General features: G+C 43.6%; 1 protein-coding gene across 2 annotated transcripts; it reads right to left on the bottom strand.

Moving 5' to 3' along the window:
* SLC22A15 (solute carrier family 22 member 15) lies at positions 1-25,657 on the bottom strand. Of its 2 annotated transcripts, XM_028711943.2 has the most exons (12): positions 25,428-25,656; positions 22,348-22,560; positions 20,179-20,311; positions 18,652-18,816; positions 17,797-17,926; positions 14,074-14,289; positions 12,386-12,526; positions 11,377-11,462; positions 10,423-10,543; positions 8,115-8,187; positions 6,454-6,642; positions 1-5,386 (listed from the first exon to the last, which is right to left on the bottom strand). In XM_028711943.2, the coding sequence occupies exons 1-12, from the start codon at positions 25,512-25,514 to the stop codon at positions 5,303-5,305; spliced, it is 1,638 nt and encodes a 545-aa protein (XP_028567776.2). In that variant the 5' UTR covers positions 25,515-25,656; the 3' UTR covers positions 1-5,302. The 2 variants fall into 2 exon arrangements, with proteins under 2 accessions (XP_028567776.2, XP_028567777.2); XM_028711944.2 differs by lacking the exon at positions 18,652-18,816 and having other exon boundaries at positions 25,428-25,657.
* Between the last annotated feature and the right edge of the window lie 1,033 nt (positions 25,658-26,690).

Raw genomic sequence — 26,690 nt, 5'->3', positions numbered from 1 at the left:
TTGCAGATGGCCTTGTTTTTATTGAGGTTTTGGAAGTGGGAAAAGAGGGAAAAGGCACAAAGTAAGTCAAACACACGTTACACAGATTGTGCAAATCAAAGGCAGTTTTACAGCTTTCCAATACAGGAAAATATCTTAAACCCTCAGGCTACAAGCCAAATCCTACACAAGTAAAATTGTCCTAATGAGTTTACATAGGTATGTAAAATTATAATCATACAGTTTTCAAAGATCATTAACATTTCCAGTGGGGCAAAGGTTTCCCTAGTGAATTTCTGTTTTAATTCTACTATATACTGTTATTCTATGGGGCTGAAGCCAAATGATGCGAATAAATATTTTCAGGCAAGAGTGTTGCCTTTCTGAGAGATCAGAAGCTGACTTGAAAACAGGGTTGCTGCTCATGGTGTTAATTTTTGTCTCTGGGTCAAAAACGTGTTGAATGCAATGGAATAATGTATGTAAAGTTCTTTGGAAACAAAGCTCCCACAGATTGCATTCAACTTTCTTAAACTTTGTCTACACCCTAGCCTGCCTCTTAGTTTTTAAAATTCAGCAATTAATCTGGCAAATGTGAGGATGGGGAGATGGGGAAACAAAACAAAAACACATCTGAACCAAGAGCATCCTCAACTGCGACACAAACATATTTAAAAGGACAGGACTGGCATGTATAGGAATGGAGTACATAGGAAGTTACACCTTTCCCAGTATAGAACAAGACGATGATTTTAGCAACACACAAAATACATTTGATAGCAAGAGTCTCTTTTCACATGTGTTAAGAAGTGTACATGCCCATATGTTTCCTGTATTCAGAGTGCCCCAAATTCTGTATTAAGAAACATAACAGCATTTACGGTTCATAAAAGCACCTTCAGGATAAAATCTCTGCACTGGCTCCACAGACATCTTTGAATGAGTTACAATTAACATTTCTGAAGTGGAAAGAAGCAGAAGTTCCAACAAAAGAAGAATGGATGCTGAGATGGCGAAGTTGACAGCAAAAATAAAGAGATCGAAAAGATGAAATTTTTGTCAAAGAGCGGAGATTCTTTTTGGACTATTTAAGAAAAATTACAGTCAAATGAAATCGCGAGCAGGATTAGAATTCTAGGCAAGGGAAGGAGAAGAAATAAATTATTGTAATACAAGTTACAATATAACGGAAAATAAATGGTAGATATGGCAGCAGATAAAGGATTACAATAGGAGGACGTAAGGATGGGAAGTCAAAATGTAAGAAATTATTATATTGAATGTGAACTGAACAATGTCAAATTTTGTATAAAAAAAACTAATAAAACATTATTTTAAAAAAACAATTAACATTTAGGGTTAAGAATGGCAAGATCTGGCGAAGTACAGGAGCTGCAGACTGAATCTGATCCCACCAGTCAATCTGATCCCACCCAGTCAAGCCCTTTCATCTGTTGGCAAGGGGTCTTGTTTTGCTTTTTAAGTGCAGTACCATTTGTGTGACAAAACAGCAACTGATAGCATTTAAGGCATCAAGTTCCTTAAATTGGTCCCTAAAATATATATATATATTTGGGGTAACTTGAAGAAGCTGTGAGCTCCCAAATGAGTTTGCCCTTTAGCCCCGTACTGAACATGCCCCCAAAGGAGCAAATTTATCAGTGACCGATTAAAGCAGACATTCCAGGGACTGATTTGGCTGTAGCCAGTTTGAGCTTCCCCTCAAGAGCCAGCTCTGCACCTTGCTCTTCCAGTCAACTATCCTGCTCCAGATTTGGCTAACATTAAGCCGTGCCTATATTAGATATCCACACAATAAAAATGTACCTTTTTCGAGATCTCGACATTTATTTCTTTGGCTAGGTGCTATCTGCAAAGTAATAAATCCTTCCAGAGACATTAAAGTGCTTATGAGAAAAAACAAACCTTCTCATTCCTCCCAGAGATTTCTCACCTTGAGGACTGGTTCATATATACAGTGGGACTGCAGTCATCAGAATTCCATTCAATGGGACTCCACAACAGTTTACCTATATCAGGGATTATGAAGTCCTAAACATTGTGTACAGTTTCATTTTTTAAGCAAGAGAAACCAAAGTTCATTTTCTTATGTTAGATTTAATGAATTGGAACAGCCGTCTAAAAATAGTTAGGCTAGGAGAAGACACAGGTGAAAAGGCTTAGGAAGTGGTCCTCCCTGGATCTCCCATTCAGATGATGAAAGCAGCTGTGTTCCAGTAAGTTTCTCATATACAGTACTTTATTGCTTTGTAACAATGCCTCCAATGAAAAGGTCTAATGTCATCCAAAAGTGCTCCTCTCAAGACACACAAAGCGAGGAAAGTGAGCACATACTCTTGTTTGGCCTGAGTGTGCTCCTTTCTACTAAGGCTCTCCTTCCTGGGCTTCGAAAAACTAAGAGAAAATTATCCACCTGCAAGTGGCCTGCCTTCTTCCGTCAAGACATTCCTTCCTGGCTTCCAGGCAAGGCATTCCATTTCCACTGTGCCAGATCATTTACTAATCCAGGTGTGTATGTGTGTGTACACACACATGAATTTAGTATTTAAATATGTATTATACGGCAACGCGAGCATTATCTTCAACAACTAATTGAAGCAAAAAAAACGATCATTTGAGGATTTCAAAGTGCTCAATAGTAGCATCACTACATCACTGATCACGATTTACCCATTTTAAAGGGTTTTTATATATTGGACCTGTTTCAGGCTCCCAATAACTTCTTTAAGCAGACTGTCTGTTTGAACTGATGAGGAAAGGTCAAAGGACAAACCAGTTAAAAGAGGACCTGCACACAAGAAGGAAAACCTACGAATCCAGATTTTTATTTGAATCTGCAAAAGCATTTTCCCTTACAGTGCAATTCTACACACACTGACCAAGGTGTGTCCCTCTAATTTCAACAGGATTTTATCCCTAGTAAGCATGCAGGCTTCCAAGTTCTCTCCTTTCTGGTGTAGTCTGACCCTAGCACTCACTGCACTCTTAATGCCGCTTATCTTAATGAAAAGACAAAAGGATAGCACCACTTTTCAATTTCAGGAGGAGGGATTTTCTGAAACCTCATAGCTCTGACTGAGCTTCTGTCCCTGAAAAAAAGGGACAACTTTCATAAGCCTTTCTACTTTTCCAACAACATTTCCCCCCCGTCTCCCCTGCCCTCCTGCATTTGTTAGGAGCAAATGGTTTTGAACGAACCAAAGCCCATCAGCTACAGAAGGGGGGGGGGAGGGAGGGAGGAGAGCTGTGTTGTGCCGACTGCCTGCTCCTTCTCCCTTTCCTTACAGTGTGTTTGCATATTGGGAGGAATATAAAGCTCAGAAATAGACCTCCCCACTAAAATGAAACTATGATGAAAAATGCTGATGTATAAAATATTGTGAGCAGGGAAAGTGGAATGTGTTGCTGCTGTTCACTTGTCAATAGGTGTCCATGAAACACATACAAGCTCAGCCTGGCCTTCCTAACTGGAGCTAAGTCCTAGGCAAAAGCATTGCTTTCTCAACAGATGCCAGGAAAATGTGCTTCTCCCGAAACCAAAAGGCTACCTGGGAAAAACAAAATGCTATCAGATCTTCTGCAACTTGAGTCAAAAGTGAAACAACCAAACATCAAGTCCCTGCCCAGGAACATGAATATCTTTAGACACAAAATGTAGGAGAAAAATGCCTTCTAGTCTGTGAGTCTGGATTGATTAAAAAGAAGTTGATCCTGTGAAGATTGGTCCCTTTATAAAGTGGAGCATGAGCTTCCGTTAGTCTTGTAGAAACCTGCCAGCACAGATAGGCCTCCTACTGCTGTTTTAGTTTTGGTAAAAACAATTTGGAGCAACTACCGTGGTTGGAAAAGATCTCCTAACCTAGACCATGTCTTCCAGTTTTCTGCCTCAAGACAGGAAACCAAAGAAGTATCTAAAGCACCAAGAACTGCTGGCCCAGATGCCATTGACCATTGTTCCCTAGTTAGTGTTAGGCACATCTCTGTTTCAAATGTGGAGCTGGGTTCAAAACGGAAGCTATCAGATCTTCACCAAGTTGAGAGAGGCAACGATACATGCTTCGTATCTAGGTGTAATCTTGAATCCGTCAAGACTGAACCCACTGAACACGATGACTGCATGAGCAGTAGGAAACCTTTCAATGGACACACAACCACCCTTGCCTTGCAATCACAGGTGGTGATTGGAAAAGCTTTCAGGAGCTCCCATCTCAGGCCTCAAGTCTCTTCTCTCCCATTAAATACAGGAGGGGAAAGGGAGCCGATGTAAGTATCAATATGCTTGAAGCACGGAGGAGATGGCACTGGGTAGATTATTGTGCAGCTCAAATTGCTCCTTTCTAAAGGGGAGGAAGAAATGTCTAGCGCTACACACAGCCGCACACTTCTGAAAAAGGAAAAGCTTCCTTGTAAACATGAAGCTGTAGTCCCTTGACAAGTAGAAACCAAACACAGATTGAATCCAAATTAGCAACACCTGCTAGACTTCCCTTCCATTTAACCAGCAAGACGCAATTGCTCCTACTGTTTTTGTAAGGCAAGGGTAAGGCCAAAGCAGAATGAGTTATCTCACCTTGATGACTCCTTCACCAAAGGCGTACATGACAAATGGCACTGAAATATCCAAAAGAGGCAATGTAACAGGTCAACAAAGGCAAGTTAAAATAAAAACTTTTAAAACGAAGTTGTGAATCCACCATTACTGTGATTCAGTCGCCTTTTAAATCAGTTGGTCTGTTTTATAGGTCTCTGCAGACTTGCTCTATTATATAGAACCATGCCTGATCCCCTTTCTGCATTACCCCAAGATTAAAATCACACACAATGCAGAACCACCAGGAATTGCATTGACAGCAAAAAATGCCACATCTTGCAGTACTTCACATTTCCCCCACTAAATAGTTAACAATGCCTCTCCACAATCAAGTTTCACCAGGGTAGCATAAAATCCAAGCTTAACAAACAGACCACTTCCAAGAAGTCAAGGGAAAAACCTGCAATAGATGCAGAAGAGAGCTGGCTAAACGTTGAGCCGAGGATTCACAAGTGCTGTCAGACAATGTGTATCCTGCAAATGCCTTGCTTGTCTATAAATCAGGAGCAGTCTACATCTGCCAGAGCTGTGACTGACAAGCAGTCATCCTATTTGCAAGAGCTGTCAACGGTGTCCTACTTTTCTCCTAAAAGCAGACACAATAGTACGGTTCTTCTGCTCACTGATTGCTCCTGGCTTTTAGGTTTGTTCAGATAAAGCTGGCTGGATAATTCATAAAGGACACAGCATTTAGCGGAAGTGTTTTATCCATCACTTGATCATTTGAGTCTCTTCATCAGCATCATAGAACTCTTCATCTTCACTTCCACTCCCAGCCGAACTATCGTGGTCAGACTAGAAGGAAAATGAGATTCTGATATCAGAGCTATCCTTCAGCAAGTTTCGAGTAAAATGTTTCAGATGATTAATCTCAGCCTTGCAAGACTATTCACTAGGTCATTTTCAGTTTCCACCAGGCCTTTCTAACCCAGCTTCAACCCAAACCTCCATATGGGATAATACTAAAGTGGATCATTCTCTTTATCAACTGTTTTGAAGCTGTCCCCCCACCCCCAAATCAAGGAGTGTACAAATCTTATGAAATAAAGAAATAAAGCATAGTGAGTGTTTTCAGCACTCTATAAAGAACATTAAAATGTCATTACTATCGCTACAAACAGGACAACCTGGGCAACACGATTATGGCACCTTTGAGGCTCGCCTCTTACTATCAAGAATAAGAAGCCACTGACTTTTACAAAGCACAGAGCAGGCAAGTGACTGCATTTCTTCCTGAACTGGCTATCACTTTGTACTCTTAATGAGAGAGGCGCTCAACCTATCTGGCACCACTGATTTCCCCTTCCCAAACCTCCACAGCTCTGATCGACAATAAAATGGCAGCCAAACCCTGCTGCCAGTCAATTTTGCTTCCTTCATCGCTGACAGAGGGCTTTGGGCTCGACCTTTCTGTTTCTTGTTGCTGAGTAGGACAGGACATTTGTAGACACAATAAGCATGCCAGAACACTCTTCCTTCATGGTGGCTGCTCCCCTTCCTCTAGGAAATGCTGTCTTCACATGTTCAACAGCATGAGGGCCTCCTGTTGTTTCTCTCCAACTTAATATTCTTTTGTGGGGGGCCAATGAGAAGAATGAATAGGTAACAGTTGCTATCCTTTGAAATAAAGGAGGAAGCAGGCTCTGATCTAAAGCTGGCAACCAGAGAGAAAGTGGCTATTTGTCTGGGATGTAGTCAGTTGCCTGGCAGTTAACATATCTAAAAGGCACAACTAAATATTTAATATCTTCTTCTTGGAGCCCATCTGCAGTGGCAGACACTACATAACCCTAAAGAAGCTGGGACTTCCTATTCAACTTGACAGCTTTTGTAACAGGAGGGGAACTGGCAAAGGTTCATACCCGTGAGCTTTCCATTGTTTGCAGCGAAACAGCTTCATCTCCTAGCCGCCGATATGAGCAAACCTGTAGATCAGATATCGTCTCCAGCAGGGGGCTATTTAGGGTTTCTGGCAATAACAGACTCAGAAGACCAGCGAACAAGCCCGCCACACCAAACACAATATATGGCAGAGACCCTTGCACAGATTTCTGTAAAAAAAGAAAAGAAAGAACAAATATAACAAACAGCAGCAGTAGTAGCTAGGGCTCAAATATGTTCATGTTAATCGTGAAATGATGGTGCAAGGACCTAACAGCTATTCAACCTTCTTTCAGCTGTTCTGCATTGGCAAAGCACACGTTGGGCCAGTTACAGGCTGCAACTGTGGCGAAACAACCACACACAACAGCATGAGAATTTGCAGCGACCCACTAGAGGAGTCACATCTTCAACACATCTACTGGTCATGTGAAAAAGGTAAAGGTAAAGGACCCCTGACAGTTAAGTCCAGTCGCAGACGACTCTGGGGTTGCAGCGCTCATCTCGCTTTACAGGCTGAGGGAGCCGGCGTTTGTCCGCAGACAATTTTTCCGGGTCATGTGGTTAGCATGACTAAGCCGCTTCTGGTGCAATGGAGCACCGACATCAGAGCAGCGCACAGAAACACCATTTACCTTCCCGCCGGAGCAGTACCTATTTATCTACTTGCATTTTTGGGTGTGCTTTCGAACTGCTAGGTTGGCAGGAGTTGGGACAGAGCAACGGGAGCTCACCCTGTCGCGGGGATTCAAACCGCCAACCTTCTGATCGGCAAGCCCAAAAGGCTCAGTGGTTTAGCCCACAGCGCCACCCGCGTCCCTATTGGTCATGTGAACTGACCCCAAATTATGCATGCAGAGACAACAAAAATTGGGTAGTGCAAGAGCACAGTTACAAAAACGGAGTCTGGAGAGAGGGATAGTATGGAAGAGAGGGAAGAACCAGACTCAGACATCTATGCCCTAGACACACCTGTCAGGGTCAAGGGTGGAAGGAACAGAACAACTCTCATGACAGACTATTACAAAAACTCACTGAAGGAGCTCTGGCTCCCACTCTACTCTCACAAATATGAACAGGGAGAGCTGCCAAAGAGAGGCAGTAGAACAGTCAATGAAGCAGCCACATTGGGGAGGGTGCGGGGCTCAACTGAGAGAGCACACACTCTCATCAATATTTCCGGTTTTAAAAGATCTCAGATGGCAACATTCTTGAAGAGCTGCTGGCAAGCACAGCAGTGAGAACTTGACTAAATAGGCCGATGGACTGAGCCTTTACAAGGTGGCTTTGTTCATCTATTTTCAACAGGTCCACCAGCTGCAGGTGGTCCACCTGAATGCTTAGGCACCTCTGCATTGCCTTTTCCCTCCCCTATCCCTTTCTCTCACACACCTCTTTATTCACAGGAAGCTATCACTACAGCTTTATCATGTGCAAGGGGAGTTTAGGACTCTTCAAAGTTGCATCAGCCAGCAAAAGTCATGTCTACCCCAAAGCCAACTGTCCCACGCACCTGGCAATTTTCAAGAATTCTGAACGTCAGAGTCAAAGCCAAACTGAACCCACGCAAAATGTACTTTGCATTTTGCTACTGTCCAGTTGGGGGAAGGCGTGGGTAAGAGAAGGAAAAATTGGTACAAACCAAAGACGGAACAAAAGGAGCGATGATCCCACCAATTCGGGAGAACATGGAGCAGGCTCCCATTCCAACATTCCTGCGGGAAATAAAACAGTTACATTTACATGAAGCATTTTTCCTTAAGTAATGTAGGCTTAGGACTAAGCTTTCAAGTCCTGAAGAGTACCTGCAGATTGCTGAAAATATCTATTTAATAAGCCTGACGATGCTCCGCAATGTGGCCTCAGGTGGTTCTCTGTGAGGCTCCATAGCCCTCCTCACCCCTATGATTGTGGTATATTTCAATGGTGAGGGCTTTAGGCAACTTGTAAAGACATTACTTAGTCAAGCATTTGCTTAACTGACTGGAGGCAATGGTCTGTCACTCTTGTGGTGCTATGATGTACTTTTGATTTATTGCTGTGGTTTAGTTTTTTTATATTGTATTATTATGTATTACCAATTTTTACATCCTGCTCTGGGATAATTTTAATGAAGACTGGGCTATAAATCACCTAAATAAATATATATATTATTGACTGAGGTGGATTCAAGGGAGGCTGAAGGAGAAATAGAATGAATTATTTTGTGCAGGGGTAGAATGTTGCCTGTTTTCTAATGAAAAATCTGCTTTGGATGGCTGTTCAACCTCCTGGCAGAGAAATTCTGCTCTGCCTGAATCCTTTGCCTCTGGAGACGGTGCCTAGCACAGAAAATGGTGCACAGAATGCCTCCCCCGTCCACATCAGTTACTCCCGAGTCTCCACATATGGGAGATAAGCATCATTCTCCTTTGAATGCTGCTGAGCTCTCCAGAAGTTTTGCATGAGTTCTGCTCGTTCCCTGGCATGGAAGGACTCAAAAGTAGACTTGATAAGAGATACACCCCTGATGGCAGCAGGAATTGGCTTCCCAGTACAGTGGAAGCTGAAGCAGCTCCACCTGGTCTGGAGCAGAATGAATGAGTTTGCAGTGGGAGCTGCCAGTGGAGGGCTCAGCCACAGAACTGGAAGGCGGCTTTTTTGCTGAAGGCTGTTTGACGCTGTGTCCTCCCCTTCTTTTTTTAACAGCTCCTGCTTCTTGTGTGACCAACTGAGCCACAAGCAAAAAAGAAGCCATTTTTTAAAAAAAGGGAGAAGGCAGTAAAACAGAAGGAGAAAGTAGTTTGTCACATTTTAAGGAAGAACAGCCAATGTTAAAATGAGGAGGGAAACTGAGTTCTAAGAGAGGTTGAACAGAAGCTCAGTCCCAGGCAAAGGCAAAGGAACATACTTGGGAGAAGCCTAGAGGATAGGATGCAGCACAGAGAGTTAGTCACATGTTCCTTGCCTTCCTGGGTAGCAGAAGGGCTTAACACATCCTTTCTGAATGCCTTCTTAATCCCAGAGAAACAACAAACTCCTTTAGTATTTCTGTATGGACTCCTCGGACTAAATAATAAAGGTGTGGGATGTATCATAACTGAAGCAGTCAAATACAACATTTCCTGTTGCCTAGAGTGGACACACAGGAGAATGTTGCTCCAGAAGGGAGGACTTCCTGCCATACCTGCTCTGGAGCCTCCTCCCCCTGTGTGTGACCAGGTAGATGGGCGTGACCCTAGCAGACCCTACAAGAGGGCTAGTGACGCAGCCATCTTCCTCTTTTCACCATTTACCATTTTCTACTTTCGGATTCCTCTGCTGGCTCTCAGCCAGCAGCACAAGGCTCATCCGTACAGAGGATGGAAGTCACAAGGTAGAAAGTCTGAGGCCTAGCTCAGACTTCTTTACTCTACAGATGTAACTGTAACTACAAGATAAAGCCTGCCTTCAGGATACTACCGTGAACTGAAAGTACCATTACTTTTAAAGAAGACTGTCGTGTTATTATTCTTTTTAAGAGGGAAATAAAGGGGAAATTTACCAGGAACAATCCAGACTGGATTGCTTAACTTAAATGATTCTCGCGAATCCATCAACTTGCTTCCAGCAATGTGCAAGGGAAGGTGCTCTGCTCCTTGCTCACTAGCATGAGTGAGGAGGGATAATATTCAATCAGTATAACCTCTCCTACTTTCCACAACATTCCCACAAAAGGAAGCTAACATTCAAGTGAACTTCTTTGGCTAAACAGGGGTGTTCACATTTAAATTTTGCATTTGGGAATGGGGAGAAGTCGAATTCTCGTCTGCAAGCCCCTCAGGGAAAGGACCTGCAGTTATAGAGAGATACTGCAACCCATCCTAAAAACAAGGACCTATGAATTTAAACTGAACGGTGCCTCCCAAGAAGAAGAAAAGTCAGGTGGTCTCATATAGACAACAGAAGCCGCCAAACTGAACCTGTCTTACCTGATCACTGTAGGATAAAGTTCTGATGTGTAGATGTAGACAATGTTAAATGCTGCACTGATGGTCAGTTTTCCCAGTAAAGACAATGAGCGGCTGTTTACAATGGCAAACACTCCTGTAGCTGTTGGGGGAGAAATGCAAAGCTTGTAAAGATGCTGTAGTAAGCAAGGATGGCCTTTTGGCTTTAGGCTGAAAGTTGACCCCCCCCCCCCGCCGCCCCCTTGCTAGGCAACAGGAAAACCAGCCTGTTCCCATTTTATCAAAGGAGGAGTAGTTTCAGGGAGCCTGTTTGACAGAAAGCACACTCTGGTCAAACGGCCACCTGGCCTTGTACTGGGGAACTGAAGAGAAGCGCCATTTAATGTTGTGTTCACAGAAGAGGAACGGTTCCCTTCATGGTGTCCAACTGAGATTTACTCAGAAGAGACCCAGTGAACATGACCAAGTCTTCTGCTGCGGGCTCAAAAGGAGACACTCTTAGAGAGGCTGGACTTGGGAATTAGATGGGGTACATTTTTAACTACTTCTCAAGCTTCTAAGATCAGTTATTTATTGTGTGTCTGGTTCCAGCTGCTCAAGGCAAAACTCCCCATATAAGCAGCTGGAGATTGCTGCTCCCCTACAGATTTGAGAAAGGCTTCACTGCAAGATGTTGGGCTCCTGCAGTCTGCTCCATAGTTAAAAGAACAAGAAGAAGAAGAAGAAGAAGAGTTTGGATTTGATATCCCGCCTTTCACTCCCTTTAAGGAGTCTCAAAGCGGCTAACATTCTCCTTTCCCTTCCTCCCCCACAACAAACACTCTGTGAGGTGAGTGGGGCTGAGAGACTTCAGAGAAGTGTGACTGGCCCAAGGTCACCCAGCAGCTGCAAGTGGAGGAGCGGAGACGCGAACCCGGTTCCCCAGATTAGGAGACTACCGCTCTTAACCACTACACCACACTGGCTCACTTTTACCTTTCTTTTGTGGAAGAAACATGACGATAAGAGAGGCCAGTCCTCCCAGGAACAAAAATGCTGCAAGCGTCCGTTTACGGCCAAACCTGAAGAACCGGAAAGAGAGAGAACAATGAAAATGCAAAGCAAATAGAAAACAAGCTCCCTTTACAAGCAGGACTTCAGTGCAGGAAGTGTATTACTCTTCAGTCAACAAAGTTATTCCAGATTTTTGAAGAGAAGCAGAGATAAAGATAAGTATCTCTTAGAATGTCAAAATCATCTCAGGCACCTATTACCCAAATTCCTAATTACCACTTGTCACCATCATCATCAACAACAAAAACTTTAAAAGGAGTCACCAGGAAAGAAAATTGAACTAGGATTTCTTATTAGGTTTTGTTTTGTTTCGGTCTTAACTTGAAACACCCACTACGGGTGTTAAATTAGGAGAGCAAACCTAGGAAGACTTGTGCTGTCACCAATTACTATCGTTGGGAGTCATCATAAACCTACTAGATCTTCTATATTCCGTTCCCTTTGGGGCCCATTTATAGTAATTCCTCTATACCTGTGCATGAATGCTTCATGAGATATACTACTTCATGCACCATCATGTCAGGTTGTCACATCATGTGCCACTTAATGCCAAGTGATGTGAAACACCATGTCATGTCACATCGTGAGATTCGTCATGTGCCAGGTCTTGCAATATACCCCATGTGACGAGACACACCACAACACCACCTCAAGAGAGATATGCATGCCACATTCACAATATTTCAGTCTTTAAAGTGCTACAAAACTCTTTGTAGTGTTTCCTGCAATGGACTAACAAGGCTACCCCTCCGGAGCATGACAAAAAAAGTTTTTCATGCACGTTGCATTCCCACATGTATTGGGAGGTAGCCACAACCTCACCCACTGCTGCTGCCACTCAAAAGAAAGAAAGAAAGAAAGAAAGAAAGAAAGAAAGAAAGAAAGAAAGAAAGAGGTAAAAAAGAAATTTATCTAGCATTCCAACACTCACCATTTTCGGCCAATCAAGTAGATGCAGAGAGGGTATGCTGGAATCTCTATTAGCCCAGAAAGAGCCAGGTTGGCATAGACACTGCCACCCAGGTCACCCACATTGAGAGTAAGACCGTAATAAACCAAGCTGCATACGAACCTGTAGCGAGTAAAAAGGAAGAGATGTAAAATGCAAAGTTGCTTCTTCTAGTTTTCTGCCTATAGAGTAGCTGTAACCTTGAACTCAGAGAAGGATGTTATGCTTTAGGCATGGAACTTATTGACTGGGGCTTCTCGATATTTATTTTTATTTATTTAATTTTATTTATATCCTGCCCTCCCCGGCCAAGACCGGGCTCAGGGAGGCTAACATCAGGTATGAAAACAATTGATTAAAATACAACTTAAAAACAAGATTAAAACACTACTTAAAATGCAGCCTCATTTCAGTGGAAGCCCAGATCAAAAACTGTTTGGGGGGAGAAAACGTCAAATCTTCACCAAGGCCAACTATCCAGACTGGTCCTCCATGGGCCAGAAAAGCCAGGGAAGTCCCAAGATAGGGGTCTATTCCTTTTCACAGAAGGAAAAGGAAAGAGGGGGAGGGGATGAGGCTGGCTCCAAGCCAAAGGCCAGGCGGAACAACTCTGTCTCACAGGCCCTGCAGAAAGAAATCAGATCCTGCAGGGCCCTGGTCTCATGAGGCAGAGCGTTGCACCAGGCCGGAGCCAGTGCTGAAAAGGCCCTGCCTCTGGTTGAGGCTAATCTGACTTCCTTAGGGCCCGGGACCTCTAGGGTGTTGCTATTTATGGACCTTAAGGTCCTCCGCGGGGCATACCAGGAGAGGCAGTCCCGTAGGTATGAGAGTCCTAGGCCGCAAAGGGCTTTTAAGGTCAAGTACAATATCAGCATAACAAATGCATGATCAAGGCAATATAAATACGAATTACATTTTGGCATTGGGTATCTAAAGCATTTCCAGGCAGGGTATTTTATTATTATTTTTTTTAGATTATCAGGTCCACTGAATCAGCACCCGGGGACCCTTGAGCGATCCTTGCTAGTCTAAATGACAGGCTTGAAAATAGCAGACCATTGAAGCTAAAAGTCGAGAAAAAGCACACTAAACATCCACACCCCCTGGCACCTCCCTCCTTCGGTGTTCTCCATTTGCCTTCCATGGGAGAAACTGCTTTCTTTACAAGCACCTAAAGCCAACCTTTCCATTCAGATCACTGAACCTCCATGTCTTATTTCTTTCATTAAACAAAACAAAACAAAAAGGTTCTGCTTTGATCCAGACAACATAAACCACATTTGCACATGTCAGGGGTCTTTCAGCTATTTAACAAAGAGACATTACTCAAACTGTCTTGTAAGATTCGTATTAAAATGTCAAGCCACATGGAAAATGTGCTCACAAAATGATTTTTACTCTACCATTCAAGGACCACTTGGTCTTTGTGTAATTATGTACTAAATAATCCCACAGGCTCTGATCTTCGATATTCTACAGTTTTTTTTTGTTCTTGTAAAAAATATTTAAAAGCATAAAACTCCAAATGGGTTTTGCAGCCTGTTTTTTTAAAAAAGAGTTTGGGGCTGTAACATATTTCCCCCCAGAAAGACAGAACATGCCTATCTTGTTGTATTTGAACAGTACAGTAGTAGCAATTTCAAAATCAGATCAAAAGATAGCGTAAGTACCAGATGAACATCATGATCAGAGTACGTCCCAAAAGGATCTTGTACCGGAACAGGTCCAGGATGCTACTGGTCTCTTTATAACTCCGCTCAGTAGGGAGTTTAAGGGAAAAAGTGCACTTTGGTTTGCGGTTCCTCTTTGCAATGAGGTAGAGGGAATCTTCCGCTTCACTCAGCCGTCCTTGGGAATACAACCACCGAGGTGATTCAGGAATGAATCTACAAAGGACAAAAAGAGAGAAAACATTCCCCAGATGGCGTTAAGAGTCGTTTTACTACTCAATATTGGCACTTCTGGTAAAAAAGAAAAAAGCACAATCATTAACAAGTTTTATACTGCAAATAGACTTCAATCTTTGCCGCTTTGCACAGGGATAAACAAGACCAGTTTTGTAGGACTGCAGCTCACAACCATGCACTGAATGCAGCCATGTTAAGCTAATTTAGGAAAATTCTGACTGTGCAAACGTAAACTTAATACAGAACTTGAAAAAGTAGTGTGAAAGCAGTGGTATGGAAAAGTATTGAGAATAGCACTTGACACTGACACAGTTCATCTCCCTACTATTCAAAATACGCATATTCTGTAATAACAATACAAATAATAAATTATCATTGTCATAATATTCTGTAATGAACATGTATTTTTATTTAAAAATTGTAGATCACATATATCATCAACATTCTCAGTCAGATGCTAAGATTCCTTGCTTCACTTTTATTATCAGTGGTATTTGGCCATAGATAGACTGAACAAAATATATCCTTCAGTTCAGGACAAGAGTTGGAGATATAGTATGTCACAAGTGAATTTTTCATATATTTTGGAGTTGCACAACAATTCAGGTATATTGGAACACAATTTTAATGTCATTTCAGAAGTATTAGAATATCAGATAACAATAAAGTTTTTGGATTATTAGGTAAGTTATTTAAAGGATGTAATTCTTGAAGACAATATGGAAGTAACAGTAAATTTATTATTTGCAGCAAAGATAAATATTGCAAAAGTCGGGGGGGGGGGGGGGGGGCTCAGTTCCTTCCATTTCAGAATGTGTCAAAAATATCTGGGATGTTTTGGTGTTATCTGTCAGCATTCTACATAAGAGAGGCAACACTATATAGATTTTTTAGAGTGCTAGGTAATGGTGATTGTGTTTTAGAACAAGTTTCAGTAGAATATGCATATGTACAATTTATTTACCTTATTGTAAAACGATTATTATTTTATTATACTTTTAGATTTAAAAGAGTTTACTTCTTTCCTTTTTCAAGTATTTCTTTATTTCATAACCTATTATGACTATTTTGACCTACTTAAAGTATTTATGAATTAAACTATGCTTGTAATTACTTATATCTGCAGTAGAGCCTGAGCCTCTTTAATCCCAGGGTCAGGGGTTCGAGCCCCACATTGGGTGAAAGATTCCTGCACTGCAGGGGGTTGGACTAGATGACCCCCATTGCCCCTCCCAACTCTACAATTCTATTCTTTAATTCAGTCTGCAACCCTCTGCACACTTACCTTGGAGGAAACCCTGTTGAACATAGTAGAATTAATTTTATAATGAATGATTTTAGAGTGTTGTTTATGCTGTACTTTTGTACTGTTTTATTGTTGTTAGCCGCCCTGAGCCCGGCTTCGGCTGGGGAGGGCGGGATATAAATAAAATTTATTATTATTATTATTTATTATTAGAACTTATTTCTGAGTAAGTGTGTACAAAATTGCACTGTATTGAAAACCTTAAAACTAGTAGTATGGTCTTCGAAATGATTAATCACATAATTATTTGGGAAATACATTCTCCCTGAACCTTTAATTTGTCAAGCTACTCTGCACCCAATAAGACTAGAAACATTTTTGAAGAAGAAATTAGGACATTTCAGATAGAGTCTGGATTGCACAGATGTATCTTGGGAAAGGCCTTCACATTATTTGCGTTTAGCAATCAGGCTGCTGCTAATTTTTGAAGATTATAGGTGCCTGTGGACTTCTATCCACTGTGGTAGCAAGGGAGCAACTTCAATTCACCAGGTATGAATTGCCTAAAGCCTCCTGCAATCAACCAAATAATGCTATGCAAAATAAAGGAAAACCACAATGGGCAAATGTAAAACCTGGGTCTTGTACTAGGAACCACATTGCGCTCAAAGATTATGCATTGCTTGACCATGCTCTATCCTGCCACCAGCGTATGACTGAATGGCAGATGTGCACTAGCACTCCCCCAAAACAGACTTGGGCTTCTCCAAATAAAGTCACTGCAGCCTTATTGAAACCATCCATTTTTCATTGCTGCTTGAAGTTTTCAATTTGCACAAGACAAGCATGGGAAACACTTCTAGCCCGTAGGGCAAATTAGGCTGATGGAGGTCCTAATTTGGCCCACGAAGCCATTTCCCCCAAGCCACGCCCACATGTCATCAGGTGTGGGGCAGCCACAGGTAAAGATGCCTTTGCAAAGGAACAGTGAGGGGCCTTCAAGTGCACTCCCTGTGCCTTTTAAATTTGGTGTCAAATGCAAACCCAACTGGAATCAGCCTCCCACATCCATCATCATGGCCCATGGAGGAACTTCCCCACCTGGTCAGGTAATTTCATATGTAACACCGAGGCAACCAAGACCGTTTGCTAAATACATCCAGTCACTCACTCTCTGTCTCCCTCACACATGTGCCCTTTCAACTGAACTCTAAAAAAAAAAAAAAAGGAATTTACTTTCAACAAGGAAAAGTCAGTTTTGGTGGACATGTACGTCCTACATCAATCAAGCACCTTCCCTACCACCCAAAATTCCAGAGCAGTTTTGCAACTGATTTTCAAACTTTTTCTCCTCATTTGAATGAATAAGCAAATTTATATGCATCATCAAAAAAAGGGAAAGAAATAAGCAACTTGCTAGAAGCACGAGAGAAGCAAGACTGAAGGCTGATGCAGTGCTCAACTTAATGTGTGTCTGTATATTACAGATGTCAATGCCAGTTTATAATGTAGATGAAATGCCTCTTGCAAACGCTCTTCAAATCCTACGTCTGTCTTCATCCTAACAGGTGTCCGCCTCTATGTAACTGAAAGCCTACCTCTAAAGCAGTGGCTACTGATGACATTAAGGGAAAGAAGTCTGAAGCTTACAGCTTATGAAATCTTGGGACAGTTGGCAACTAACTTGGATGATCAGAACTTGGCAGAGTTTATCAGAACATAAAGGAAGGAAGACCAAGCAGGAAAAAACCACACAATGGCACTTCAAATGGTTGGAATCTGGCAAGGCAGCAACACTTCAAAGACAGATTTAAGGGAGCAGAGGGGATAAAACTAACAAGACAAAAGGTGATGCTGTCGCACAAGGCCAAGGTCAACCCTATGCTGTGTGAACAGGAGCAGTGTTGGCACAATTCTGTGGTATTCCTTTTCCCTTTAGCACTGCTAAAACCACATCCTGAATCTTTGTGTTCAGTTCTGGGGAGCACACGTCAAGACAGACACTGAAAAGGATTCTAAGGACTGTTAAGATGAAAGAGTCTAGAAATATCCTATGAGAAGAGGCTAAATCTATGTCCAGGCTTAGAGAAAGTAGGTTCAGGGAAAGTAGAAATCAAACAGCTTAAAATACTTTAAAGGGGTGCAAGAAAGAGAGATAACTACTACTTCTATTCAGCGATAAGTGATTTTCACACCTTTTCATGAACACCACCAGAACAATTTTAAGGTAGGTAACTTACAGAGACAGGAGGAAGACTACTGTTCCCTCCAGGTTAACCACAACTGCTAGTATTCTCCAGGAGCGAATGAGATATCCTAACAAAGCATACTGGGCAATTCCCACAGCAAAGAAGAGGCCACCAACTGATCCTAACATAAGGCAGACAGGGAAAAAAGAGTTATTGACCATTTAATGATGTTTGCTAACACAAAACAGACAGGCAAAGAAGGCTACCTGAAGAAAGATGCAAAGATAAAGATAATTTAAGATGGAAAGAGAAGACAAATTATGCTACAACCTGTTCTTAAAATCACTATTTGTGAGGTCTTCCTAAAAACAAAAACAAAAAAAAGGTCAACAACTTTGCGGGTGAAATGGCATGAGCAGAACTGGACTGAGAATTTTAGGCAGTGTGACACGTGATATATTAGGTATGTTATCCTCATCCTACAGAGGCTGAAGTTTGTGCTAGTATTTTAAATGTGTAAGAATCAGAATGCTTAGCATTTTACAACAGAAAGTTTGCAGAGCTTTGTGGCTGAAGGATCAATCGTATGCATACAGGGAACATAAACTACTTCACACGTTACAGTTGGAGGATACACCATGACCATAACATGCAAGCTATTTTTTTTTTTTACCCTGTCTACAAACTGATGGAAGCAAGAGCAAGTCTCAGCTTCCAACAAAAGCATGTGTGCACATGGTAATCAATCAATCAATTAATCAATGGCTGGATGCATACAGATTACCTGGATGTGCCTGTCAATCTCATAATGTATAAAGCAGTTCTCAAACATGAATTAAAATTTGGATTTGCTGCCAGAATTTTTTTTAAGCTTTTAATATCAAGATCAGTAATTAAATGTTGTACCTGCCAAAGCCCAATAAGCAGTGCCCACACATTCGTTCAGGAGGACAAAAGCCACTAATGACATCCCGCCATTCATTACTCCCACCAAGAAGCGAGAGACTGCAAAGAACTCGTACGAAGGGGAGAATCCATTAGCAACAGCAAACAAAATGTCAAGGGCAAAACCTGGAAGGCAAACAAAAATTTCCTTCAGAACATCTCCCAAGAAGAAAATGGTGGTTGTTGTTTTTTCCCCTTTTTCCAAAGTTAGCCACTGTGGACACAGTCCAATATTTTAATGCAGTTCTGCTTGGTTGCTCAAGAAAGCACATGTAGTGTTTGTTCATGAAAAATATAGCTGACCGTATCTTACACAAAAGTTCTCTCTACATATGATGGGATACGCTGTCTGGTCGCTTTATGGATAAGACACACCCGATGGAGGGAATCATGTTTTACAATTATCCTCTCTCTTTTTAAAAATCAGCAGCTCCCATATCTTTAAATGGATTCTAATTCTGCAATGAATAGTGCACATGATTATCCCATTTTAATAGCCAGCTGCTATCAGGCTTTCCTAGTGGCCATTTTAAAGGCAATTATTTACCTTGGGCTTGCCAGGGCTTTAGGAGCTGGCAGCAACAGCCAAAATATCTGAGCCAGGGTGAGGAATGTTGCCATCTTGTCCCCACAGCCCTTTTTGCTGCTTGGGGGCTGCTAAGGAGAGAAAGATGGAGCAGCTGAGGCAACACTTAAGATCAGCAGCCCAGGCAAAGGCAAACCTTGCCTCTTGTAACTGTCATCTGTTGTTAGATGTTCCTGGTGCCAGGGTGTGTGTTATACCAAAAGTGAACTGGTAACTATGTTTGTGAGCCTTCAGTTAGAGAGGGTGAACTAATCCCATGTTATCGTTTAAATTTCTTGGATCCATGTGTGAGTAAGAAGGCAAGCTACAAATATTTCGGATAACAAATAAATATCCAGAATATTTGAGTAACAGGAATTTAGCTGTTTTATTTGCTTCCGACAAGTAGGTTAGAACTATAGGGCTGCAAGTTTCTCTTCACAATGCAGATCAGACTGAGCCACAAAAGAAACTGCAACAAAATCCTGCAGATCACCACGACCATCTGGAGTTCTTGAAGTAAGAAGCACACATTGCTGGAAGAGAAAAGCAGCACAGTGCAAAGCACCACAAGGTCACTAGCCAATTTGACACAAGGGAGAATTCCCCAAAATCCAAATGGGACAACTGGGCCCCAATTAAAACCCATTCATGGATTCTTTTCACAAGAAATTGAAAAAACTCTTATTATCAGCCCATACTCCCTGCTCTCTCTACAACAGTCTCCAATGTCCCAGAAGGTGACTAAACCCTACAAATTGTGGAAAGAGAAAGCTATGATGAGATTCCCAATATCTGAAGTGTAGTCTATAGAGTACTCAAATTCACGGCTTTCCTTTAAAATACCTGGACAGAGCAGAGAATACAACTATGCTAAGAAAGACGGAGGGTTTTTCCTTCATCTTTTTCTGATGACAGCTTACCTACAAGGTAGACTTTCTTCCGTCCAAAACGATCGGAGAGCTGTCCAAAAGTAATCACTCCAACAAACACACCACTGAAGAAAAACGAACTGGCAGCACTGATCTTGTATGATGTGTTGCCAATTAAAAACCACTAGGGGGAGAAAAAAGCAGAGTTAGGCAGAATCCCACAGAAGGGAAGAGCTTCTTTTTGAAATCCATAAGTTATCCTTAACATTATCATGCACCTAACAACTAGCACCCGACAAAAAGTTCTTTCCTAGTGTAAATAAAAAGTACTTTTCTCTCCTTACTGATTTATATCTATAGGTAACATTGCATATTTATTGTCCATGTACCACATACAGAAGCTAAACAGGAGTGGCAAAACTTCCAAAGAAAGGCCAATATTGAGATGCTTCAAGTTTAAAATGCATCTCTTAAAAGATCACAGGAGTACAGATTAGGTGTATTTCTGTACAATGGATAAACACTCTGGGGTAGTTGGCAAAAGCATTTCCTGAAGGCATACTCATTATTCTGTTGACTTGTTACTGGCTAATATGACAATTCCAGTGTAGGAACTTAATCCATTAAGGTGGGGGCTTTGCAATCTTGTTAATAGGACACGTCTTTTGAGAATGAGTATGTTTAGCACCTCCATTGCCAAAACCTGCAAACAGACATACACTTCATAATTTAGCTTCAGTGCTAATCTTCTCAGAAACAGTGATATGTTTCAGCCACAGTTCTTATTAGAAATTAATACTTCACAAATGCTACAAACCATATCCTTTGAAGTATGGAATGAACTTATGCAATGCTTGTTGTGAAACAGACTTCGTGAGGAAGTAGATTGTGCTACACTCAAGTTGCCATTCAAGTATAGCACTGTTCATGAACCCAGTAAAGAAATGATCTTATTCTTCTTTATGGAGTCATAAACTAGTTCCTCCCCCTTAAGCACACACACACACACACACGATTTCCAGAGAGGTAGTCACGCTAGGTGTTTTTGTAGGAACAACCTTAAAGGCTAGCACATTTATTACGGTATAAGCTTATATGAATTAATCTGGTGGTTTTTAGAAAAGTCTCAGATGCCAATATCCACAGGACTGGGTATGTTCATCTGATCACATCTAGACAAAATGTTTATGAAAGGATCATAACACTTATTTTTGAAAAATTATAAGAGCTACATTTGGGTAAGGCTTTACTTTGAACCAACTAGAATGTGACAAAAATAGCGAGCAAACCTTTAACTCTTCTTTTCCCTGGACCCTAAGCAAAATGGCAGGGCAGTGGGAGAGGAAGAGATTAATAATGCAGTCCAAAAGGCTGTGGTCTGTAGCAATCTCAATTTGGGAATGCAGGAAATTCATTTGTTTATCACATTTATATCCCACCTTTCCCAAAGAACTCAGTGTTGTATACATAGTTCTATCCACCCATATTTTATCCTCACGACAACCCTGTGAGGTAGGCTAGGCTGACAGTGGCTGACCAAAGGTCACCCAGGGAACTTACTACTTGGCTAAGTAGGATTTGAGCCCAGGTTCACAGACTTAATTAGTCTCTGCTAGGTGCAAGACTATAGGGTGGCGCTGTGGGTTAAACCTCAGAGCCTAGGACTTGCCGATCAGGTCGGCGGTTCAAATCCCCGTGACGGGGTGAGCTCCCGTTGTTCGGTCCCTGCTCCTGCCAACCTAGCAGTTCGAAAGCACGTCAAAGTGCAAGTAGATAAGTAGGTACCGCTCCAGCGGGAAGGTAAACGGCGTTTCCGTGCGCTGCTCTGGTTCGCCAGAAGCGGCTTAGTCATGCTGGCCACATGACCCGGAAGCTGTACGCCGGCTCCCTTGGCCAGTAAAGCGAGATGAGCACCGCAACCCCAGAGTCAGTCACGACTAGACCTAATGGTCAGGTGTCCCTTGACCTTTACCAGGTGCAAGACAGAATTTTGGTTGTACCATATTCTCTGACCTCTTCCTTCCCATTTTGCTTGTGTTGCTCAGCCTGATTAAGAGAGCTGTAGAAAAGCTTGTTCACTGTTTTTGGACATCTTACTTGGTGCATCTTACATTACTGTAGAATTTGGATTTTCTCTCTCTAATGGATCACCTACAATTTTGTAGCAATAATTTAGAAGGTTAAGTGCCAAGATCCCCACAACAATCCTGGCTCAATTACCTCAGAGGCTATTGATGTAAAGTTGCTGCTAAAGTGTATGTGTTTCTGAACTTCACTCCCATTGGCCGTCAGGAGCCACTTCCCAAAAGCTCTTTCTTCGCTAGCCGACTCATTGCTATGGCTTTTATTTGCAGAGGTCCCTTCAAGGTCCCAGTGGTAAGGAGGTGTGGCCCCCACTAGGGCAATGAGAATTGCTTCACTGGCCACATAGAGCTGAAACAATGAGAAGTAGAATCAGAATCAATGCCAGAACAAACAAAAACTTCCTGACATTTAAATAACAAATATCCTTGATCATATCTACACAATAGCTCAGAGGTTATTTGCTTTTCAGAATGAGAATTGTCAGTATTTCAGGTTTATCTGCTTTGGAAATGTTTCTCCCACCTTGTCAATTCACAGCAATCCTATGAATACTCTTTTTGCTTGGCTATATAACCCCTTTGCAATAAGCATAATTCCAGGGTCCACCTACACTTCCATTTGTCCTGTGATTTCAAGTCACAGGGCCAAGAGGGGTTTTTATTTGTTCTGCTGCCTTTCTCAGGAAAACCTGCTGTTTAGATCATGCCACCTGAAGAACCAATTTAGATCATGCCACCTGAAGAACCAATAGTCCCGTTTGCTTATAAGGATTTCTCTAACACTACAACATAATTCCAAGTTCTTTCATACAAAATAAGTTTTCTCCAAGAAAAACACACACACGTCGAGATGAGTTATAAGCTAAACAAACTTGTTTCTAGTCAACAAAGATTTTTGTGAGTACACTGAAATAGTACAGACCAGACATAAACTTACAACCTGAATGCGAATTAGGCCTTCTCAGTCATGAGTATCCATGTGGTCTTGGAGAAAGCCAAGATCAGAGTGGAACAATTTCCAGGGAGCCATATTTTTGGGCTGGCTAAAACTGTGCTTGCCAGAATGATTCCTCCTCAGGGAAACATCTCCAGGTCCAACTTTAGGACTGAGAAGGGTGTTGAAGGCTTGCTGACATGGCCGTGAGTGGCCGAGCTGCTCCAGGGCACCTACGGCAGCCACCACCTCACTTCCCAGCTCCAGAGCTAGCACAGCTGGCAGTGTTTTATTGGTTTGGCTGCTTAGCTGCAGAGCTTAGCTCCACACTCAGTATATGGAGGCTTCCTGGGTCCGGCTGTTGGGTTTGGCAAAGCTCAGCCTACAATAGCCACAGCATCTTCAGCTTTCCTCACCCAGGGGAGGCAGGGAGAAAGGAGAGAGAGAAGGGATCTCTGCACTGCTGGCCAAACCCAATTCTGCAGCTGCAAGGTTGGAGAAAGGCTTGCCATGGCCAGCAAAAAAATGGAGGTGCCTGTCTGTTTCCAATTACAGTTTTGAAGGGTAGTTTTCAATTCACCTTTGGGCTTTGTGTGACAGCCACGAACTACACAGGAACACTCACCCAGTGGCAGAGGAAGGGGAGTGCGGGGGGAGCACACCGCCCCTGGCAGTGCAATATCGGTGGGGTGCCATCGCGGCTGCCCCCCCCCACGCTGGGCGCCACGCCCCCACAGGCGATGTGCCATGTCCCCGGGACGTGCGCCAGCCCCACCCCCGCCTGCTCTCCGCCCCCCCCCCCCGGTGCCGGAGCATGAAGCTCTGCCACTGCACTCACCACCACCAAAGTGGCTCTCCTTGAGGCGATACTGTCCAAGCGATTGTCACCCTTAGGGCTACCCATCTACTTGGTGCCGGGGCCAGCCCAATACATTTTGGCACCACAGGCAAACCACAAAATAGGACTCACCCCCCCACACACACACACACACCAGGGAAGAAGGGGTGAGTGAAGATCTACATTAGAGAGAAAGAGGGGGGATCAAATCAACCTCCCCTGAAGGCTGAAATGGGAATCAAAGGCCATTGTTGGAAGGGGGTGCGCTGAATCCTGCCAGGTAGGTGCAAAGCCCAGGAGACCCCAGAGAGCAGCCCCCACTATTTATTCCTTACATTTATATACCCCCTTTTCCTCCAAGGAGCTGAAGGTGCTGCACATGGCTCTCCTCCTCCCTGTTTCACCCTCACAACAAACAGTCCCGTGAGGGAGGTTAGGCTGAGACATGGTGACCGGCCCAAGGCCACCCAGCGAGCTTCATGGCGGAACGGGAGATTTGAACCCCGGTCTCCAAGGTCGTAGCCAACACTCTAACCATTTTGGGCTCAGGGGTGGGAGGAGACCAGCAGCACCTCCTTTTCACCATGAGGCCACGGCAGAGGTGGGCGTTATTGTTGTTATTAATCCTTACTAAATTTGCACACCGCCCTTCCTCCAAAGATCACAAGGCGGTTCACAACATAAAAAGACAAAACGAAAACACAGGACACATAATAAAACACAGGCAAAAGCAAGACAAACTAATCACCACCACCACCACCCCAGAGGCACATTTAAAAGGCCACAGCAGTCCAATGTCTGGTTGAAGAGAAACATTTCCACCTGGTGCCTAAAGGTAGGCAAGGAAGGTGCCAGGTCAGCCTCCCTGGGGAAAGCATTCGGTGGGGGGCCACCAAGCAGCAGGCAGATCCTGGAGGAGCATCTGCACCATCATCGTCCAGCCTGGACACTGAGCTCCAGCGCCGAGGGCCTTCTGGTGGTTCCTTCACTGCAAGAAGTGAGGTGACATGGAACCAGGCAGAGGGCCTTCTCGGTGGTGGCACCCGCCCATCAGATGGCAAGGAAATACCTGACTTTTAGAAGACATCCGAAGGCAGCCCTGCATAGGGAAGCTTTTAATCTTTAATAGGTTATTGTATTTTAATATTCCGTTGGAGGCCGCCCAGAGTGGCTGGAGAGGCCCAGCCGGATGGGCGGGGTATAAATATTATTATTATTATTATTATTATTATTATTATTATTACTATTACTACTACTCCTACTACGCTGCAACCGTGGCGAATCCCTGCGTTGCCGGGGGTTGGACTAGATGCCTCTGGAGGTCCCTTTCCCTTCTCGGCCTCTCCGGTTTCCGCTTCCTCGGGGGCCTCCCCTTGCCTCACGGCTGGGCCGCCTCCTCCCTGCCTCCCTCCCTCCGTCCCTGGGCCCCGTCCGGCTTCCTCACCTGGAGCAGCGCGGCCAGCAAGACGCAGAGCCAGACCTGGAAGGGCCCCATCTGGCCCACCTGAGCGAAGGCCTCCTCCACGTCCATGACCGGGGCGGCGGCGGCTTGCGAGGCGGCGGCGGCGGCGGGTCTCCGGGCGGCGAGAAGCGCATCCCGCTGGCCGGCGCCGCGCTGCTTCCCTGCGGAGACTCGCCGGCCGCGCTGACAGGAGAAGCGCCGCCCGAGTGCGCATGCCCGAGGAAGGGAGCGCGACGTCCGCCTGGAGACCGCACTTCCTGGTTACGGCCGGCGCCACCTCCCATTTGGACATCCGGGGCTTTCAGGCGGAGCTGTGATTGGGCAAGGCCGCGAGATGCTCCCGCCCTCCTCCCAAAGTCCCGCCCTCGAGAATCCGGTTGCGTCGCGGCGTCTTCAGGCGGAGTTGAGCGGAAGTTGTAACTGGACCCGGAAGAGGCGGCAGGCGGGGCCCGCGGAGGCGGAGGCGAAACCGGGCGGGCAACAAAATTCGCGGCGAACCTGCGGACTCATTTTAATTCCGTATCTCCAGATGTGTGTCTGTGTGTGCATTCTTTAAAATAATAAATAAAATACTCGTTTCTCGCCCGCCTTTTTCTCAGACAGGGACTCAAGGCGGCTTACAATAAAATGACACAGAGATCAAATTCATCCCTTTTGTCTCCTTCCTGGTTTCATTAACCATTAAAAAGCAAACCATTAAAAATGCTATCCATTCTAATATAATAATAATAATAATAACAACAACAACAACAACAACAACAACAACAATAATAAATAAATAAATAATGCTGTAAATCAGTATGGGAATTCATGCTTTCAGCGTAGCTGTGGGTTGGGCAGCAGAGTTTCCCTCCCCTGCAAACAAACCAACGTAGCCCCCAAGAAAGGAGTTTGTAACTGGCTGGATTTATTTAGAACCGGGCTGGGCAAGACTTCAGGACTGTCAGATGATCAACATCATGTTTTCCTGGCATCTCCCAAGATAAGTTGCTCCTGCCAGCCAGAGCCAGATGCACAAGGCCTGCAGCTGGAAATAAAGACGGGGGCTCATTTCTCACCTCGTTCTGAGACTACGAATCTCTTTTCTGTTTTAGAACTGAAGTGGACTTCCAGTCTCTCCCCCCCCCCACACACACCCAGGTCCATTCCGGATAGGTTTGTTTTTGTTTTTCATTTCAGCAGACTGATTTAGCGGTGCGCCTCAGATGAATGTTTATTGTGGGATCAGTGCTGGCATCAAAATGT

This window comes from Podarcis muralis, chromosome 17 (assembly GCF_964188315.1).
Source record: "Podarcis muralis chromosome 17, rPodMur119.hap1.1, whole genome shotgun sequence".
NCBI classification, from domain to species: Eukaryota; Metazoa; Chordata; class Lepidosauria; order Squamata; family Lacertidae; genus Podarcis; species Podarcis muralis.
The sequence above is the reverse complement of the archived record's forward strand: the minus strand, read 5'-3'. Positions and strand labels throughout refer to the sequence as shown.